Raw genomic sequence first — 20672 nt, forward strand, 5'->3', positions numbered from 1 at the left:
ATTATTTATTTTGTCTACAATTGTTAGTGGAGTGCTGAATACTGTGGTAGGCACTAAGATTACAGAGTGAAGACTGGACAATTTAAAAGATGAGGCAGAGTATAAATAAAGGGTGACAGAATATTTTGCAAGGGTTATAACTGAAACATGCAGGGAAAACTGTGGAAACATAATCGAGAGGGTTTTTAATTTTTGTGTGTTTTTTTTTTTTAATTGGGGATAGAAAAGAAGATATAGAAGATGAGGTGCTTAAATTGAGTTTTGCATTACGAAGTAAGAATTCTGAACAGAAGAGATCAGAACATTCCAGGATAAAGGTTTACTGTTTGAAAAACAAAAAACAAAAACCAAAAGAACCCCCCAAAACCCATAGGGGCAACAGCCAGCTAGTTTGAGAAATGCAAGGGTTAATAACGATGGTAACACTATCTATAAGTAGAGTAATAACTGCTAGCATTTCTTGAGCCCTTCTTATTTGCCAGAACTTGCATATCCTACATCTTTAATTCCTTATAATAACCCTATAATATAATCGCTCCGTTATCTCCATTTTTATAGGTAAAGAAGCTAAGAGCTAGAGAGGTTAAAGAATTTGGCTGAGGGCATATAGCTGTCAAATAGTAAAGCACAGATTCAAACACAATTTTAACTGTCGTCACAAACTTCTGTGTTATTCTGCTCATTACTTTTAAGAAAAAAATTTATGTAATTTACAGAAAACATTAATTTGGGTTTAAGTTACAGCTCATTCAAGTCGTTACAGTATGGTGGTTAAAGCCTCAGATTAGACTCAGCTCAAATTGATCCTACCACTTACCGCATTTCCTCCTGGGTAAGATATTTAAATTTACTGAACTTCAGTGTCTTCACATGCAAATGTGTGAGCAGTTACTGCGAATGGCATTTGAGACAATAAATGTAAAAGTACTTTGCTGTGGTTGATATTTGACAATGTGGATTCCCTCTCACAGCCTCTCAGTCCCACCCCAGCAGGAGTTTGCCTGGGGCGACATCTTACTTCTTCAGGAAAACAGAAGTTCAAGACACTTGGGGTCTTTATCCTACTTCCCTGATAAAGTTATTTTTTAAAACCTCATTTCAAGTCTCAAAGCTAATTTTTATTTGTTTTAGTTTTATTTTAATAGCACAGACTTTGTTTCAGAAATGTGTTTTAGTGTACCCTGTCAGGATGTTTTCCTGACATGCCATTCAGGAAGATGGCATTTTAGGATAGATTTCATTTTTTTATGCTTGTCTGTTTGTATGTCTTTCATGCCTGAAAAATGTGGACTAGAATCTGTGCTTCTGCTAAGTGTTAAGCATAAAATATTTTTAAAGCTATTTCTGCAGAGAAGAACTAATTTAAGGGCATCATATTTCATCTTTACCATGCAATGAAGATTTCCTGTTTAAAGGGAAATGTGTCATTTTAAAAGGTTGAATATGATGGTACACATTTAAAAAATAAAAAAAATAAATAACAAAACAACAACAAAAACATTTTTCTTGCAGTTTAAATTCCATATGGGCTCCTCTCTGCACTGATGACATTTTTATTTGATTATGAATTAGACAAATTTTCATTTGCTTTAAACTTTATCCCTTAGTATTTGAAGCTTCATAATTCTTTTGAGGTCAACATCATGACCTTCCTGGTTCAAATGTCTCCTTTTATTTGTACCATTACAGATTCATATTATGCATATGTTTCCAGCACATTTTTAACAGTTTATGCAAAAACTTGTATAATACAAGTAATATATTGTCCTATAATTCTTATTTTTAGAGATCATGGCCCTTCTAAGAATTTTAAAGTTAGAAAGGAATAAAGGGGGTCGCCTGGTTGACTCAGTGGGTTAAACCTCTGCCTTTGGCTCAGGTCATGATCTCAGGGTTCTGGGATCAAGCCCCACATCGGGCTCTCTGCTCAGCAGGGAGTCTGCTTCCTCCTCTCTCTCTGCCTGCCTCTCTACCTACTTGTGATCTCTATCTGTCAAATAAATAAATAAAATCTAAAAAAAAAAAAAAAAGAAAGGAATAAAGGAACAATTTGGGGCAAATCTTTATTTTATGGATATGGAAAGTAAGGTCCAGAGATACTACAAAATTTGCCAAATAGTACTTTTATCCAGTCTTTTTTTTTTTTCTCTCTTTATTCAACAAATAACTTTCGAGCTTCTACTATGTGCAAAGCACTGTAAGGAATGCCATGAGGGACAAATTGTGTGTATGGGAAGTTTCTGTCCCTTAAGGAGCATACAGTATACTGAGAGAGATCCATGCAGGTAAACAGTCATCTAAAGGGCAAACACTTATGAAGTGAGCTCTTCACAAGCTCTTCAGCAATTCCAAAACTGGTATCATCATCCTTGTATTGACCCAGTTTTCCCTTTAAAATGACCAGTTCAACAGCATTATCTAACTAGTCATCCCTGCTGGAAACCTACACCCAGCCTACGTTGATCCTCTTTTCTTTACCCACCCTGAGCATCTGCCAGTCATCAACCTCTCCTTATACTGGGAGTCCTTAAATCTGTTGATTTTCTTCATCCTGACTGCCAATGCATTAATTTTAGCACCTTTTGCCTTTTTGTACACTCTCGCTGCAACTGTCTAACTCCTCTGCCTGTCTCTGTTCTTAGTATCCTTAAATACATTATGCAACTCCAGGCAGGTTGACATATTTGAATAGTGGTCATTTGAATAATGGCTTCACTTCTGAGATACCAGTGGTCTATAGGATCAGCCTCACTTTTTAATGTGGCAGCAACCTCCAGGAGCTGGCTTTTCCCCCACCCCATGCTTTTTATACTAGTTACCAAATATTCTTGAAAGACTTTTGCCTTTCTGTGCAATTTATCTCCGCCCCCTTAGAGTGACCTTCTCTTTTATCGTCACCTGGCTGACTCCCACATGTCTTTTAGTATTCAGTTGTTACCTTCTCAGGAATCTTTTCCTCATCCTTAATGAGAGTGTAGCTCCCATTGACCCCTGGGTTATCCAGGATACCTCTATTAAATACTGTGTTTATGTTTGTTTCTAACATGCGATGTGTGCTTCTCAAAGGCAGGTATTAGGTCTAATGTATCATCAGTCCTTAGTATAGTGCCTGGCATTTGATAGATAATAAAGATGTATTGAACAGATGGATTATTTATTGAATAAAGTATTATAAAAGAAACATAAACAGTATAAAAAAGTATTGTGGAATTTGAGTATTTAATTTCAGCTGAGATGCTCAAAAAAAGCTTCATCTAAAATTTAGTGATTTAGTTGAGTCCTGAAAGAAGTTCATAATCAGAAAACAAGGTCAAAAGTGCCAAATGAGATTTTTCATATGGGCAAAGTTCCTGAGTTTTGATTGTATTGCATAGAAAACAAAGGGTTCATTATGGTATCTCATTAATAATTGATGGGTAATTATGGGAGTAGGTCATGTGGAGCCTTGAATGCCATGATCAAGAATTTTTTATTACTTCTATCAACAATGGGAATACACTGAAGGGATTTAGAACAAGAAGGAACATAATTAGACATTAAGTTGCTTTTTTATTGTTTATTTTATTTTATTTTATTTTGGGGGGGGCTTTAAAATTTTTTTTTTATTTTTTCAGTGTCCCAAGAGTCATTGTTTATGTACCACACCCAGTGCTCCATGCAATACGTGCCCTCCTCAATACCCACTACCAGGCTCACTTAACCCCATACCTCCCTCCCCTCCAAAACCCTCAGTTTGTTTCTCAGAGTCCATAGTCTTTCATGCTTTATCTTCCCCTCTGAGCATAACAAATAGCATGGAGGACAAGGGGAGATGGAGAGAAGGGAGTTGAGGGAAATTGGAAGGGGAGGTGAACCATGAGAGACTATGGACTCTGAAAAACAATCTGAGGGTTTTTTTTTATTTTTTTTAAGATTTTATTTATTTGAGAGGGGGAGGTAGAAATCATGCCGCTGGCGGGGGGAGGAGAGTAGTAGGGAAGGGCAGAGGGAAGGAGAGGAAAAAGAAGAGGAAGAAGCAGACTCCTTGCTGAGCAGGAAGATGGAGGAGGGTCTTGATCCCAGGACCCTGAGATCATGACCTGGGTGAAAGGCAGACACATAATGGACTGAGCCACCCCGGCACCCCAGACCTTAAATTTCTTTATTAGAGTAAATAACTTGAGGGTTGGGCTTTTTTTGTTTGTTTCTTGCTCACTCTTTTATTCTTAAATCAAATGTGATTTGTGTAAAAGTAGGAACTCTGTTTATTCAACTATATAATGAGATGTGTTTTAGAATAGTACTGTCTGATATATCTTTCTGCAATGAGGGAAATGTTTTGTATCTATGCTATCCATTTTAGTAACCACTAGACACATGCAGCTATTGCTCACTTTAAGGGAGTGAAGAATTGAATTTTTAATGTTATTTAATTTTAATTAATTTATATTTAAATTTAAAGAGCCACATGTGACTCGTGGCTATTATGTTGGACAACACAGTGTAGAAAGTTTTCCCTAGCAGGGTCCCAACAGAAAACAGATGGAACACTCAAATTAGGATAATTCAAGGAAATTTATTTATAGAGAGACTTTTTCCAAATGTGTAGGCAGCTTTAAGGGAACCACAAGAGAGCATCCAATTAACTGCAGCGTGACATGGGAGCAATGGTGAGACAGAACTGATGGAAAGACTCATAGTTAGGATTATAAGCCTGGATCACATTGGAATAATATTTAAAATATGCAATAGTAGTTTTAATGAAATATCACTGAATGAAATCCATGTTCAGAACTGTGCTTTTCAACAGAGCCTTTCCTGACAGGTTTTTTTTTTTTTTTTTTTTTTTTTTTTTTTTTTTTTTTTTTTCTGATGAGGAATGTGATTGCTTTCTCTACACAGTGCTGATCTGTGCTGTGTATTCTCAGCATTTTTCCCCCTGGTACTCTGCTGTAAGCGCTGCCTTTTCCATTCGCAAGGCTGTGCTGACTTAATGGCAGTTCCTGTCAAGGCTCCTTTAAGAAGCATCCTCTCTTCTGAGCACCTAGAATGCAGGCTGGCTCTGTTATCTGTGGTTATGTTTTAATATCCTGCCCTTTCCATCCCTTACTTCAGCATAGTTCACCTTCCGTCCTAGCTCATTGCTTGATGATTTGTTAAGGCTTTGAGAACAGAAGGAATGAGGGCTTTTAAGCAGGATGGGGCTATTTCTCCTTGCTTTCTTTATTTTTATGCCATGCAAAAGGAATAAAGAGGCACAAAATGGCTTGACTGAGTCAAATAAATCTGGGTAGATAGAGCAAGGACCCAATAAGAAGCTGGAGGTAAAAGAAAAAAAGTGGGGGTGGGGAGATACAAGGAAAGAAGAAGGGAAAACTTAATACTCCCTGTAGTGATAGGGACTATTTATTGTTACTTAGAGAACAAAATGTTTTTCACCCAATGAAACATTTTAAACTAACATTAAGCTCTGGATAGAAATTTAAAAAATCATCTTTATAGTTCTTATTTAATTCCATGAGGCTGTCACCTCCTGTCATCCTTTATTAAAGTATTATATGCTACTGCTGTTTGTTCTGAGAAGGTTGACATCTTTCAGTTATTCTGATGAATCTTATCATGGAGGCTAATGAGTTTTTATGGTCAACACAACAGGAATCTCCTGTATTATTTCTGATATCCTGTGTGAGGGGCAGTGAGGGGGGAGGTATCTCTTCAGTCTGTCCCACTCCTGACCTCTTTTACTATCTCTGGCTTCATGATGTTGAAAAAGACAACCAAGAGCTACACTGCATGAAACTGTAGAATATGGGCTTGGTCCTTTAGGTAAAATTAGAAACTGTTTTATAGCCCATTGTGTATCTGCTCATGCCATTGCCTTCCATGGCTCTGCATTAACTTTTCATAATTTTCTACTGCTAGCATGGGTAATGCTGGGTAGGAGCTGAAAAGGTAGCCACAACTTTCATCTGGGTAATTGACACCAATTGCTTTTATTGCTCTGACATCTAGAATTTTAGTTGTCTCCAGCAATCAGAAAACAAAGAGAAATAAAAGGTATCCAAATTGGGAATGAAGAAGCCAAAGTCTCTATTTCTTCCTCTCTCATCTCTCCACTTCTTTCACTAGATACAATCTCCATCATATACATATTGCACACTCATTGTCAAAAAGAAAAAGTGGTAAGAGACTTAGTAGTCCTCTACTGTTTCCCCTAAGAGGCATCTGGAAATGCATGAAGCCAATATCATTGGAATTTAGTAGACAGGGGCCCATGGATGCCAAACATCTTGCAGTGTATAAGGTGGTTTCAAATGACAGTGATTTTTCTCCATCTTAATTATCAGTAACACTGTTGCTGAGGAAATCTAGGTGTAACTAAAGTTTGGGTGGGTAACAGAGACCTCAGCTAACAGAGGATTTTAGCTGTGCCTTGATGGACAAAATCTTCTCAAGAATCTAGTATGACACCTTCCTGGCATTTGGTGAGATCCTAATAAAACTATGTTCTGTTCTGAATTAAGTTGTTCACTTTTAAACTCGTCAACACCTTTCAATACGTCCTCTGCGAGTTACTTTCAGGAACAGAAAAAAGCTATACTTGTCAATATCAAGATTCTAACAGTATTGTAAGAGTGGTGAACTTGCATAGAGACAAACATTGGGAAATTTGCAAAATGCTATTGGAACAAGGAGGTGAGAGTTTGTTCCTGAGGAGAGTTGGTGAGGGAACTCTGTGGAAACCATTGAGGAACAGGTAGGATTTTAACAGCTGGTTATTTTGTAGACACTTGCTGAAGTCAAGAGTATATTATGTATAAGAACTTGGGAGAAGAGGTAGACATGTGTAGGAATATTATTACTGGAAGGGTAGTACTTGAGAAGATGTAACAGAAAATGGGACTAAACAGAGGCTGGGACAGAGTATATAGATGTTCTTGAACTTCTTGTAAAGAAGTGTCTCCCCTTGAAGGTATGGATTTATCTGTGAATGTAGTCATTGGACGTAGAGTATGACACACAGCCTAATGGTCCACCCTTTACCTTCATTTCCTTCTTCATGGAGTCTGTGCTATAAACTTCCTCAGTTATCAGCTGCTTAAACTTACCTTCCTGATTTTCAAGGTCTCCTCGCAAGAGCCCTTTTCAGTTTATTAATTTAAATGGTAGCAATTTTCTTAGAGGTGAATCACATAATGATTTTTTTTCAATCTTTTTTATACAAGATAGGACTGAGAAAAGTATGATTAGATTCAATTCAGTTGTCTCCCACAAAAGTAATATGTAGAAAATACCAACCAAGGTGACTCCCTGTGTGCTTAATAGCCAAAGATTTAGGTTAAGGGTATAACAGAGAACTGTTCTGCTTAAAGAAATGAAAAGGTGTTGCACAAATTATCTTAAAGAGCCAAAAACAGCGTCCAGTTCCTACTTGAAACAATTTGTTCTTGGAATATTGTCAGCTAAAATTGTGGTCAACTTTTGCAAATTGTATGAATTTGCACTGCATATTTTATTTGGTGTTTAGCAAAAACTCCAATATGGCTCTGCATAACTTACACAATACACCATGAAAATGACTTCAGAAACTCCCACAGAAGTTGACAAATTGGGCATCTAATGCTTTTAAGCTAATTGCGTGCTTTGAGGTTAAAGAGTCAACTTGTTAAGAATGAAGATCAGAGTTTCTTGGAGAGAATGCTCTACCACTGCCACACTGAATACAACCCAGCCCCATATCAGAAATGTTACAGAAGCTTAAAGGAGGAACTAATGTGAGCTTTAATCACCATTCTACTTAGTCTTAAATGAAGTGCTCATGAATCATATGCAATATCATAGCAGTTTTGAAACCTATTCTTGAATTTTCAAGCTGTTATTTTCAGGAAATTTAGAAAGAAAATTGCTAAGTGATAAAGAGTAATCTGATACCATTGCTTATGCCATTTTTCCCCCCTCTCTTTCAGACTGGAAAAAAGGAAAGGAGTAATACCCTGAATATTGCAATAGACAACATGTGTAAGAAGACAAGAGACCTTCGCAGACAGGTGAGAAAGACAGAGACGTGGAAAAGGAAACACCATACTAAATGAACTTTATCCACTGCTAGAATATTTGTTTTTGTCCTTCTTCAATTAATTTAGAACACAAAACAACAAGAGTAAATATGTAACTTCTATATTTACATACTACAACCATTTTTCTGGCCAACATAACGTTAATAATAATATAATAATGAAAGAACATGTGACTTAATATCAGGCAGAGTTACATTCAAATGCTGGTCCTGCCCTCATCAGCTGTGTGATCTCAGGGACAAATTTAATCTTTTTGAGCCTCTCTGAACCTATAAAATGGAATTCATAATACATAATTGGACTGGGAGGATTAAATGAAATGCCATCAGTGCCTGCTCCCTAGTGACTTTTTTAAGGAATGTTGTTAAATTGAATCTGTTACATTAGAAACTAGTTTATCATCCATATGCTTATAGCAAACCGCTAGTAATCAGAGAGGTACAAATTTGCCCTTTCAGTTATTTTCAGAATGCTTCAAAAATTAGTTGCTGTTTAAGCTCTAAGGCTACTCTGTAACCTTAGGTCATTGGGAATATAGGATTAGGAGGGATTTCATTAGATAACTTAGAAGTCCAGTATTATGCCTCAAGTTAATTTTTCCCCCCAAAATATGAAGACTTAGCTATTTTCAAAGACCTTTGCTTTCCATTATTTTCTACTATATAGTATCCAGAGTACTTTTTCATGTACAATTTCAACTTGGTCACCATTAATTCATAAAAGAGAAGCAAAAGCTTTTCAACCATAAGCTTTTAATGCGATATATTATTGTAGTTTAATGGGAAGATTTAGTAAAATGGCCTGAGTAATCTTTTAATTCAGGAGTAGAGTTGGAAATTGAATAAATATGGATCCCTCAGCCAGTTAATATTAGCTGTAAAAAAAAAATTTTTTTGAGGGCTGTGGAAATTCCAATTGCTCAACTTTATGACCTTAATGTGATTTCTATTTCTACTGTCGGCACTTAGAATCATGGAATGTAAGAGTTGCAAAGTACTTAGCTCAAGACTTTTCTTATAATACAGTCGAGAAAGCATGTCTGTGATCAGGTGACCTGCCTAAGAAGGAAGGGGCATTGAACCTACAACAGATCATAACCTACACTAAACTCAGGAACTTTTACCCACAAGAGCCCCTCTCCCTCTTAATTGCAGGACTTCTGTTCTCAATCTCCTTGAGGATTTCTACTCCATCTTCTCTCTTGGGACTTGGGAAAAGCTGTTCTATGAGCTCTCAACAATTATGTCTTTCATTCCTGCCTCATCTCTCTCTATTGCCTTCAACAAAATGTTAATCTACATTTATATATCCAAAGCTTTTGGAACCATTACGTACAAAAAAAAAAAAAAAAAAAGTCAAGATAAATCAATCCTTTATATGTAGGGTTACTAGATTTAACAAATAAAAGCACAAGATATTCAGTTAACTTTGAGTTTCAGATTAAGAACAAACATGTTTAATTATGTCCTAAATATTGCATGGGACATAATTATATTTTAAAAAATAGTGTGTTTATATAAAATTTAGATTTGACCAGGCATCTTGTATTTTTTCTTGCAATTCTACATGTGTCCCCCCCCCCACTAACATCATCAGTGAGATATAGAAAGAACGTGGGAGATTACTAATACTTTGCTTTATAGCAAAGGGATGTTTCCAACTTGTAAAAAACTGTTGTGTTCCAGAAGTAGGAAAATCCTCTGTGGTTTCTATAGGTCAACGTATTCATTGTTTTGATTAAGTACTGCTGCTAAACAATTACTGCTTGTAATTGTTTAGCAGCAATTTTATTAGGTTTCATGATTCCATGGGTTGGTTGGGGGGTTAGCAGGGCCATATTTGTACTTTTCACTTGTGGTCTCCCGTCTAGTGGCAGTCAAATGGGAACTGTGTCTGGGTTTGGGGCTGGATATTTGAGGCCTCGGTGCTTCTTCCTTTTCTCCATGTGGTGTCTAAACTCCCAGGACCCCTTCTTGTGACTTTTTCTCCCACAGAGTAGCCTGGATTTCTTGGCGTGATAGATCAGGGCTCCAAGAAAGGAGAGATGGAAGCTGCCACACCTTCTTAATGCTTAAGCTCCAAAGTAACCAGAATGCTATTTCTTCCCCATTTCAGAGATAAGAATAGTCATGAATACTGTCCCAAGTCAAGAGGACCAACAGAAGTGATATGTATGTACCTGGTGGTGTAGGATTGTTAGAGAACTTGTTCTCTGGAGACATCTGTGGTCTTCAATGTCAGTGAGGTAGTTGCTATGGTTTGTTTTCAGTATCCTTACCTCGTCCTCCCTAGGACTTCATTTTCTATCCTGATGTTTATACTTTTGTGATAATAAAAACTAGTTTAACAGCAGCATGAGACATCTCCACCTCTTCGTATTCTTGCAAAGTTTATCAAGCAGTTTGTTTTAAGCATCTTATATATACTCTTTTGCACAGGAAGAAGAAAGTCCCTACCCTTAAAATATTTTACTTTGAAGTATTTAATGTTTGTATATTGTTACAGATCTGTTTTTGTTTGCATGCTTGTTCTTAGTAAACAATAACCAGAACACATCTTCTTGCCCATTTATCTAATCTCCTTGCTTACCCATATTGGGTTTCTCCATCACAACACAGAAACATTTTGGCTTTGGTTCAGAGAATCATTGGATTTCCATGAGATATTTCTATGACACAGATTGCTTAGATAGATCTATGGGGGGCAAATTATACTTTTTGGGTCAGTAAAAGGAAATTACCTAGAAGGTGACTTAACATTTACTTCTATGAACCTTATTGCTTTGTGACTTTATTGCCTGTTACCATAAAAAACAAAGACAAAGGTCTTTGGTTCTTTGTGATTTAGCCATGACTTTAATCGACATTATTCATAATGTTCCTTTTCTTCCACTCTCTCAGTTCCTCCTCCTCACCATACCGCACATTAACCTGTTCTCTGACTAAACAGTCTACTTACTGTTCACCAAATTGTCCATCACTGCCCACCCCCTCAAACACATGTGCCTTTGTATATACGGTTTCTTTAACTTGGTGCTTTTCCTACTCCTCTTGATTCCCCTGCCGAGCCCCTCATCAACCTTAGGAAGCTCAAGACTAATACCAATGTTACTTTGCCCATGAAACCTTCCAGCTCCTTTATCAGCAGCTGGAATCAGTGTTTTTTCTTTCTGGGGCACTTATAGCACGTGTAGTTCTTTTATAGTAGTGTTCATATTCTGCATGTGTTTCTCTTTTTTAATGGATTTTTAAAATGGATTTTTATCTTCCCACTGGATTTCACATCCTTAAAATGTTAGATATAACAACATCTTTCACTTAGTCGTGCTTTGAAAGGCTCTCTACCAACTCCTTATGTTAGTCTTCACATGATTGATTTTTATTTCTGAAATGAGAAATAATGCCATAGTATTTTTATCTCAGTTTCTAAGGTGAGTCAATTTACTGAGCATCACTTAACTAACTGGTAGAGATGAAGTTTGAACCCAAGTCCACCCAACACAGCCCAAATTTGTAACCACCATGTGAGGGATAATGGTTTATTCACCTTCAGAACTCCCAGTGCCTAATAAACTGTTTTACCATCTTAATTTTTTTTTCTTCGTTACCACTTATTTACAAGTTTTTTTTAATTAAAAATTTTTCTTCCTCTAGTCTCCTTCCTCATCATTTATTTGAGAACTGTGTACCTATTACAGTTCTTAATAAGGGAGGAAGATTTTTTTTAAAGATTTTATTTATTTATTTGACAGAGAGAGAGAGAGAGAGTGAGATAGGGAACACAAGCAGGAGGAGTCCAGAGGGAGGAGGCCTCTTGCTGAGCAGGGAGCCCATGTGAGGCTGCTTAATCCCAGAACCCTGGGATCATGACCTGAGCTGAAGGCAGATGCCTAACGACTGAGCCACCCAGGTGCCCCAGGGAGGAAAATTTTTAAACCTCATTTCTTTGTTTAAAAAATTAAAGCAATTGAATATATTCCATTTCTACACTATTAAGCAGAATGAAACATGTGTTTGATTTTACTAAAGGCAGGTTAAAGTTTTTATTTGTGTTTATTGAGAAAAAAACTGCCTATTTTATAAATGCCTAAGTAAGGACTTGAGATATGTCAAATTAAATAGATTCTGATAAAACACAAACAAAACAGAAACTTCACTAATTTTTTAGTTGCTGAGTTGTTGAAATGCTATAGGGCATCTCTTCCCCATTTTGGTAGTATCAGTGCCACACTTAGAAAAAAATATGTATGTCCTTATATCTTCTCTTCATCATCCTCATAATGAAATAATATTAATGATCCAAAAGATACAAGTATCATTCAGTAGACACAATAGATATACATTGAATTAATTATTAGATGATTTAGTTGCTATTAGTCAATTGCATTTTGGCAGTCACATTTTGCTATTAAAATTAATATAGCATTAATATCCACATGTATAATTTTTTCTGGTTACCTGAGGACAATTCTTTTCTGAGACACTTGCTTTTCTTTCCATTCCTCTTCTCCTCACAATTTCATTCCTTTTATTCTCTTATTTAGTGGTGGTGGGGCAGTGCTGTCTTACAGTTTTCACATACAGCTTTCACTTTTGGGTTTCAATTGTAGAGAAATATATTATTTTATTTGAGATCCCAAACCACTTACATCAGTGGGAAACAGAAAAATTGATGTCTCAAAGCCTTTTATTAAACCATAGTGAGAAAAGATGGAAAACCCCTCCGTCTGATTTTGCGCCTGACATCTTTCATGCCTGGCCACAAACAGGTATTTGTTGAAAATACATACCTCTAACTCCTATTGGCCTCCCACTAACTTCAGATTTTAGTGCTGCAGCTTTTAAGGTTGTCCTATTTTTACAATGGCATGTTGTATTCTTTTTTAAAGTTTTTTTGTATGTCACTCAAGTGAAAGGAATGAGTTGTTCAATTGGGTGGGAAAATAATAGGGAAATTAATAACGTAGAGACTTCTAACATATCATACACAGATATAGATGAGTATACAATTTAAATGAAAAAAAAAATCCCATATGTCAGAATATTCCAGAATATGTAAGGAAAATTACTTAACATTTGAGGTGTTCCATATCTTGTCCCTATTTGCATTTCTAGCCTTCTCTCATAATAGTTCCTCTTTCACAGCGCAGTACCCGAGGATGACAATCAAATTCAGTAGTGTGCAAAGCCGAAGTGGTAAAGTATGGTCATCAATGGGTAGTTTATGTAAGACATCAGAGTCTGTTACTTGGTTCATGATAACATTATCAGCAGACACATGTATCTATTTTATATTAGATTCCCTTGAACCAGGTCCTAAGACTAGAGCCTTAGCGCAGGTTTTTTTATTCAGGAGGCAAATCCAAGAAGCATGTGTAAGAGAACATGAGTGTAAGAGAATAGGCACGGAAGGAGGAAAGAATATGCTATTTGAGGTTCCTACTGTAGGCACCAGAATCTTAAGGACCTGTAGGAAGGGAAAGAATGTCTTCCAGAATTATCTAACCAATGAATAGAGACCAGGAATTTTATCTGGTGGTTCCTGTCTGTCTCCACTGATTGATAGTTGTTCCAGTGGTGTTCCCTCTTCAGAACTTCCAGGCTGTCTGTGCTTGGGCGGAGACTCACAGAGACTTAAAACAGACCCTAAAAAAGAAAAACAAAGAGGAACATGGAATGTATTCGAGGTGGGGTGTCTTGAAAGGAAAAGGAACTGTTCCTTTACAGCAACAGCTGAAATCAGGGACTGGTCCAGTGGTGGAGACATCATCTTTTAAACTTTTTGTCTTATTTTGTTCTTTTTACCTGAAATGCTTTCCATTACATCTATTGTACCTAAGAAATCCTGTTTCAATCCTTACTCTATCACTGTTCTAGTCACACTAAATTCTTGCCATGTCTTGAGGATCCCTCTATTTATTTATTTGTTTGTTTGTTTGTTTGTTTAATTTCTTATGATAGTCTTCATTCTAGAATGCTATGCTTTCCACCTCCCAACCCCTACTCTTAACAGCTAATTCAACTTTTAAAATGGAATACCTATATCTCATCTTTACCGAAGGCTTTTAACGATAACAGTGCAAGTTGTTTCTTATTTATGCTTCTTGTAAGATACTCATCAAACTTTTTTTTGCAACTCTCACTCCCTAATATTACCTTGTCTTTGTTATCCTGACATTCCCAGTTTGCCTAGGGTGGTGCCTTGTCCTTAGAAAGCTCAAAGTGCATTTGTTAAATTGAGCTGATATACCCCTATAGGAAAGAAGATTCATTTTGCTTATAATATTTGAATTATAGTATGTCAGGTAATTTCTGTTCATTTTCCAACAGGATTTTGCAAGCATTGGCATAGAAATTATTTGTAAGCTTATTTTACAGTCCTTATGTCTTGTCCTACTGAACATAATATCACATGTCCATGGTACACCTTTTCTTATTTTGTTTTGTACTTAGCAACATGTCTTAGAATAAAGTTTTAAAAAATGTGTTTCTAACGTGGTTTAATTAAAAAAATTAATTTAGCCAAAGCATTTATTTATTTATTTGTTAACAATAGTAAATCAGCTATAGCTCAAGTCTCACCTTTACAACATATTTCAGCACTTCTGTATGGAAGGAAAGATTGAATGAATAGCAGGGAAAACAGTAAAAGCCTGGATGGGGGCAACGAATAGGGGAGTAAATACCATTACAGAGAGGAAGTGCATAGACCACAGCACTGTAAGATTGCTTGAAGTATTATAGAAATAGGAGTTTATTTTCACTGTTTCTACCTCTACTCATCTCCCATTCATTCTTCAAACCATTGCAATAGGACTTCTGCTTCCGTTTTTCTACTCAGACTGCTCTCGCTAAGTTAATCAATGACCTCTTAGTGGTCAAATCCATTAGATAAGTCTTAGTTCAATTTATTTAACTTACCTTTAAAATTAGACTCTGAAACTCATTATCTTTTTGAAATTTCTTTGCTGTCAGTTTCCTGATTTTTTCCCTTATTGTGACATTTAATGACTCTCACTTCTCTATTAGATTATAAGGGATCATGCATTTCCATCTTGCTCTATTTCATAATAGCTTGCTCTTGGTAGAAAGGTAATGAAATGATGTTTAGAAATAATTGTTGAATTGAAAATGGAATCAAATACACAGAAAAGAAGATTCAGTAAGTCCATAATGCGGATACAATAATTGCATATGGTAGAATAAATTCATTTGGAGACAGTATTGACATAGATTTATTTGAAAGTTTCTCTTTTAGTTGTTGGTCATTTGCTCTCTTTGTTTTTGGCCATCATCTGAGTCTCTTTTTAGATCCCTCTCTTCCATCTGCACAATTCCCATATATGGTAATATTTCCTAAGATTTTATTTTTGGACATCTCCTCACTGTGCATGATCCTATCTGCCTCCTTGGCTTGAATTACTTCCCATATGTATGTTGGCTATTAATTGCATATCTTTAGTGCACATCTCCCCTCACATTTATATCCTGGTTATAAATGAAAGAAAAAAGGACAGGGCTCCTGGGTGGCTCAGTTGGTTGGACGACTGCCTTTAGCTCAGGTCATGATCCTGGAGTCCCGGGATTGAGTTCCACATTGGGCTCCCAGCTCCATGGGAAGTCTCCTTCTCCCTCTGAACTCCTCGCTCATGTTCTCTCTCACTGTCTTTCTCTCAAATAAATAAATAAAATCTTAAAAAAAAAAAAAGGACAAAAGGGAGGGATGATAATTGAAAACTGTTCCCCCTTTGAGGATTCCTTCTACTTTTACCTATCTGGAAGTAACATAACTTGTAGTTCTCAATTCAAGTCCAAACTTGTGATTCGTTGCCTGACTTCTCTGGTTCACTCTCTATGGATATCAAACACATTGTTCATTCCCTCCAGATCTTCCCCTTGCCTTGTAACTCCTTAGCACTCTGCACTCTGTTCTAGTAAGTGCTCAGACAATGTTAATTAGTTGCTATTAGTGATTTGCCTTTCTGCTTGCTAAGCAGATTCTTTCCTTAGGGATCTCTTATAGCCTTTGTGAAATTGTTAGAAGCCAGAAAATTTCACAGTTCTTTTGCCTAAGATGATGTTTAGGCAGAGGTATTTTTTTCTCCCTGAAATCTATAATTATTATGGATTTATAACCTGTAAATATTATAGGAAGATAGTGTTTTTTTTTTTTTAATGCAGCTACCATAGCATTCTCATGTAATTCAAAACTAGGGTAACTGTCTATTGGTTTTAAAAAATACTCTAAAACATAATTTTCACAGAAAGCAAATTATAAATTTCTTTTCTGATAGTTACTCATCTCCTTGTTTTATCTTATGGAGGTTATTAAATTAAGTAAAGAGGTTCACCTAAAAATTAGGGAGTCATGCATAATCACTGACACTGTTGGGTGAAACTTTTCAAGATACTGTGATCCTTTAGGACTCAATATTATATAAATACAATGCATTAATTTTCCAATGCAGTTTTAAATTTTAGTAAATATCTACTGAATAGAGTAATTGCCTGATTGTCATTTATGAGCTCACACATAATCTAATTTAAAAGAACTAATTGTAGTAGAATGTTATACTTGTTTAATAATTTAAGGTGTAAGGGCAAGAACAATTAATGCAGATGAAGAAAATTGGACATCAAACTCATTTATTATTCTCCTTGCTCTATTAATCTGTTATCAACTGGCATAATCGGTGATCTAACTTGGTTTAATTACCATGAAGACTACAATTTAGCTAATCAAAATTTATCATCAGTTCCTCCAATAAAGTAGAAAACATTTCATAATTTTGTAATTATGAAAATACATGATGTACAATGTTGTTTAATAGACATGCATAAACATTACAGTAGTACAATTTTTTTGAGGGAAAATGGTGTATTATCACTTATAATCTGATATCTCTGGGCTAAGTATAATTTAAGAAAAAAATAGTGTATTTTGAGAGCAAGAGGGCTATTGCCCGATGATTTTTTTCCCTTGGATATTTTGTTTGTTTTAACTTTGTAAGTGACATTCATATACCATCTTAAATATTATTAGTTTAGAGATTGTATAAAAATATGTAAGATTAATTTTGTAACTATTGAGATTATAAAAATAGGAAATATCATGAACCATTTCCTGAAAAAAAAGTGAATTTTTTATTTCTCCTCAGCTCCGTAAGGCTATTATAGATCATGTGTCAGACTCCTTTTTGGATACAACAGTCCCGCTTTTGGTTCTCATTGAAGCTGCCAAGAATGGCCGAGAAAAGGAAATAAAAGAATATGCTTCAATATTTCGTGAACACACCAACAGGCTTATAGAGGTAAGCATGCTAGAACTGTAACTACTCCAAATCCAGGAGAATAAAGTTCTCATTACCCTTTCCCAGCTGAACTCTACTCAGATGAAAACTTTTGGCCACTTATTAAATGAAGAAAAGTTCAGTATTTTTTATGTATATATGTTAAAAAGTATACACACACACACACATACATACACACAGACTGGTTAAATGCAGATTCTTTGTTTTATCGTTACACATCTTTTCTTGTTCTAAGATGAAAGTATTAAATATTTACCTCATGTCATTTTATTATTTGTCTGCCATCTTTTCATGGCTTATTACTTCTTCACCCTTTCAAATCATACTCAACTATGTAACATGACTATAGAAAAAGAATGTCGAATATACAGGGGTAGAAATATCTAGAATAAATAAGTGGGGATAGTGGATTGGTCCATGTCCCATTAGAGGCAAAAGGAGATGATAAAACTATAATTTCTTCAGCTTGGAAGCTGAAAGCATGGAAATGGTCCATAATTTGGGGGCAAGATGGCATATTGCTGAAAGAGCCATAAAATGCTAGACAATTCCTAGGAAACAGATACTAGAACCTATTGTATTATGGGGATCTGTAAGGCAGCCACAGTATAAGAGAGTCTGAATGGAAGGATTTCTAACACCAGTAAGGTAGCAGTACTCACAAGGCCAGGAACCAGTAGCAGAAAAGGGAAAATGTGCTTGACCAGATTCATATACCAGAGCTGATAACACTGTTAGGACTCATCAGTATGACTGCACTGTTGTTTATGAATTAAATGTTCTGACTGCCATACCTTCATATACTGGCTGTGAACTTTGCGGTGAATATGTTTGGAGGTCCAAATTGCTTGCAAAAACTTGTGAGTCAGAGATAGATATCACATGAGTTAGAATCAACAGCATTTTATAGAACATCCATCAAAATAGAGGACTTTCCCAATGTCTTTAATGTAGATCTGCTGGGAAGGAAGTTTCCAATGTAGCTAGCATTTGCACTATAAACTCTCTGTTTCCTAGTCCTCACATCAAGAAAATGAAAAGAGTTGAAAAATAGATAATTACTAAGATCATTTCACCCCTAAAACTGACCTACCTACATCTCTGAAATCTACTTTGAGCTTCCCAAGAACTCTGTGAGACAGGGTAACTCTTATAATTCCCGTTGACCTTAGCTGGAAATAAAGGTACAAAACCAGACCAGACCAATTATTGCCAGAGCTGATTTCCAGGCTTACAATTTTTAACTAATTCATTCAATTATTTATTATATTTCTCATCTTATTTATTCCCTATTATATTTATTCCTCAAATATATATTCAATCTTCCCCCCAGGAAAATGTTTAAGCAAGAGGCAAAGCAGAAGGAACAGATCATTAAAGGCACCTAGCTAAGTGTGGTCCCTGACAATCATGATCATTTTCTCTAAAAATGTGTTCTCTAAGCTGAAGGCACACCAAATTAGGAAAACAACTTTTTGGTGAAATATTCTGAAAGTAAAAGTTGATTTCTGCTAAGAAACTTATATCCTTATTCCTATTTCTTAGTTTAGTGTTGCTATGAAACATAAAACTCCTAAGGTGCTTGGTAAAGAAGAGCTTCTTGATCACAGTTTTTTGGGGAAAAATTGCATCTATTTCTTCTCTTGGAGATTTTATAGTTCCGAGAAATCCATAGATAAGATGATCTATTTAAGTCAGAAATTCCCCAAATCAGTTTACCTCAGGAATTCTTCCTTCCATGAGACTTATTAGAGCAGTGCCTTGAAGGAATGCATGAGAATGCTTCCTCAATTTATTGTGAAATGATGGTTTATTATTATGAAAACAGAGCTCTAAGTTTAAAAATTTAAGAATCTTGAAAATTCCATATTTTATGTGAACATTGAAAGAATGAAAGATTGTGTAATTTTGAGCTCCTGGGGGACTGAGAATGAGGTTTACTTAACATTGAAAGTCCGCTTAACACAAATAATGAGATTATCCTAGCTTTGGAGTAACAGTTCTCCCTCTGCTACTACTTAACAAAGTGGCCTGTGTCATTTTCAGTTCCAGTTAGTGTATGACTACATACCATACCATCTCCAAACTAAGTGGCTTAAAACAATAATTTATTATTCTTTAACTGATCTGCAGGTTGTCTGGGCAGATGGGCAACTCTCACTTGGGTTCTTCCTGGGATTATTGTCAAATATTAGCTGGGTATGGAGCCCTCAAAATGTTTGACTGGGCTCGAAATACAGGATGTCACATTCACATGACTAAAAGTGCCTGAGAACTATCACCTGGGAGCTTAGCCATGGCTCCTCACTGGAGGACCAATACATGGCCTTTCTATGTGGCTTCAGCTTTTTGCAGAATAGTTGCTGATTCTGAGATGAGAGGTCCCAAAAGCAAGTGAGAGATAAGAACTAGGTACTGAAAGCCACTTAAGATCTTGGCCCAGCAGTGATCAGAATACCACTTCCACTATATACTGTTGGTCCAAAGCAACCGTGGAGCCTGCCCAAACAGGAGGGGAGGTAAAGAGGTGTGAGACTTCACCTTTCAATGGAAAGAATAGCAAAGTATGTGGCCACCTTTATTCTACTATACTTCTCTTCTCAGGACTTCATTTGCTTTTTATAAAGTAAAGGTTAACAAGGTAATGTCTAAGGTCATAGATGGTTTCTAAAATTCTATGATATAACAAATATTTTTTACAATTGAAGGTCTTGTAATTTTCTTTTTCTGTTTTTTAAAGATTTTATTTATTATTTATTTGAGAGAAAGAAAGGGCGGGGTGGGGGGGGGGTTCGGGGCAGAAGCAGACTGCCCACTGAGCAGGGAGCCCACTGCAGGATTCTGATCTTACAATCCTGAGATCATGACCTGAGCTGAAATCAAGAGTCAAACGCTTAGCCAACTCAGCCACCGAGGTGCCCCAAGACTCATTTTCTTTTCTTTCTTTTTTTTTTTAAAGATTTTATTTATTTATTTGACAGAGAGAAATCACAAGTAGATGGAGAGGCAGGCAGAGAGAGAGAGAGAGAAGCAGGCTCCCCGCCGAGCAGAGAGCCGGATGCGGGACTCGATCCCAAGACCCTGAGATCATGACCTGAGCCGAAGGCAGCGGCTTAACCCACTGAGCCACCCAGGCGCCCCTCCAAGACTCATTTTCTAACAGTTCTAGACTTTGGAGAAAATGAAAGTGGTTTTTAAGTATTCTGCTTGCCCACTAGGTTGTTTATATATATCAAGGAAAAAAAAAAGAACACTACATTTATCTCCCAGGAAAAGTTCTCTTTGAAAGGAGCTGTCTAACTAAG

The 20672-nt window shown here is 36.3% G+C and overlaps 1 protein-coding gene across 3 annotated transcripts in view; it reads left to right on the plus strand.

The window, feature by feature from the left end:
• The window catches only part of CTNNA3 (catenin alpha 3), a 1821555-nt gene that overhangs the window by 976034 nt on the left and 824849 nt on the right, over window positions 1-20672 (plus strand). For all 3 annotated transcript variants that reach the window (XM_045069885.1, XM_045069887.1, XM_045069886.1), the window contains exons 8-9: window positions 7947-8027; window positions 17215-17367. In XM_045069885.1, the coding sequence (XP_044925820.1) occupies window positions 7947-8027; window positions 17215-17367 (234 nt within the window). The remainder of the gene's footprint in view (window positions 1-7946; window positions 8028-17214; window positions 17368-20672) is intronic.

This window comes from Mustela putorius, unplaced genomic scaffold (assembly GCF_011764305.1).
Source record: "Mustela putorius furo isolate JIRA1106 unplaced genomic scaffold, ASM1176430v1.1 tig00003949_pilon_pilon_pilon, whole genome shotgun sequence".
Classification (NCBI taxonomy): Eukaryota; Metazoa; Chordata; class Mammalia; order Carnivora; family Mustelidae; genus Mustela; species Mustela putorius.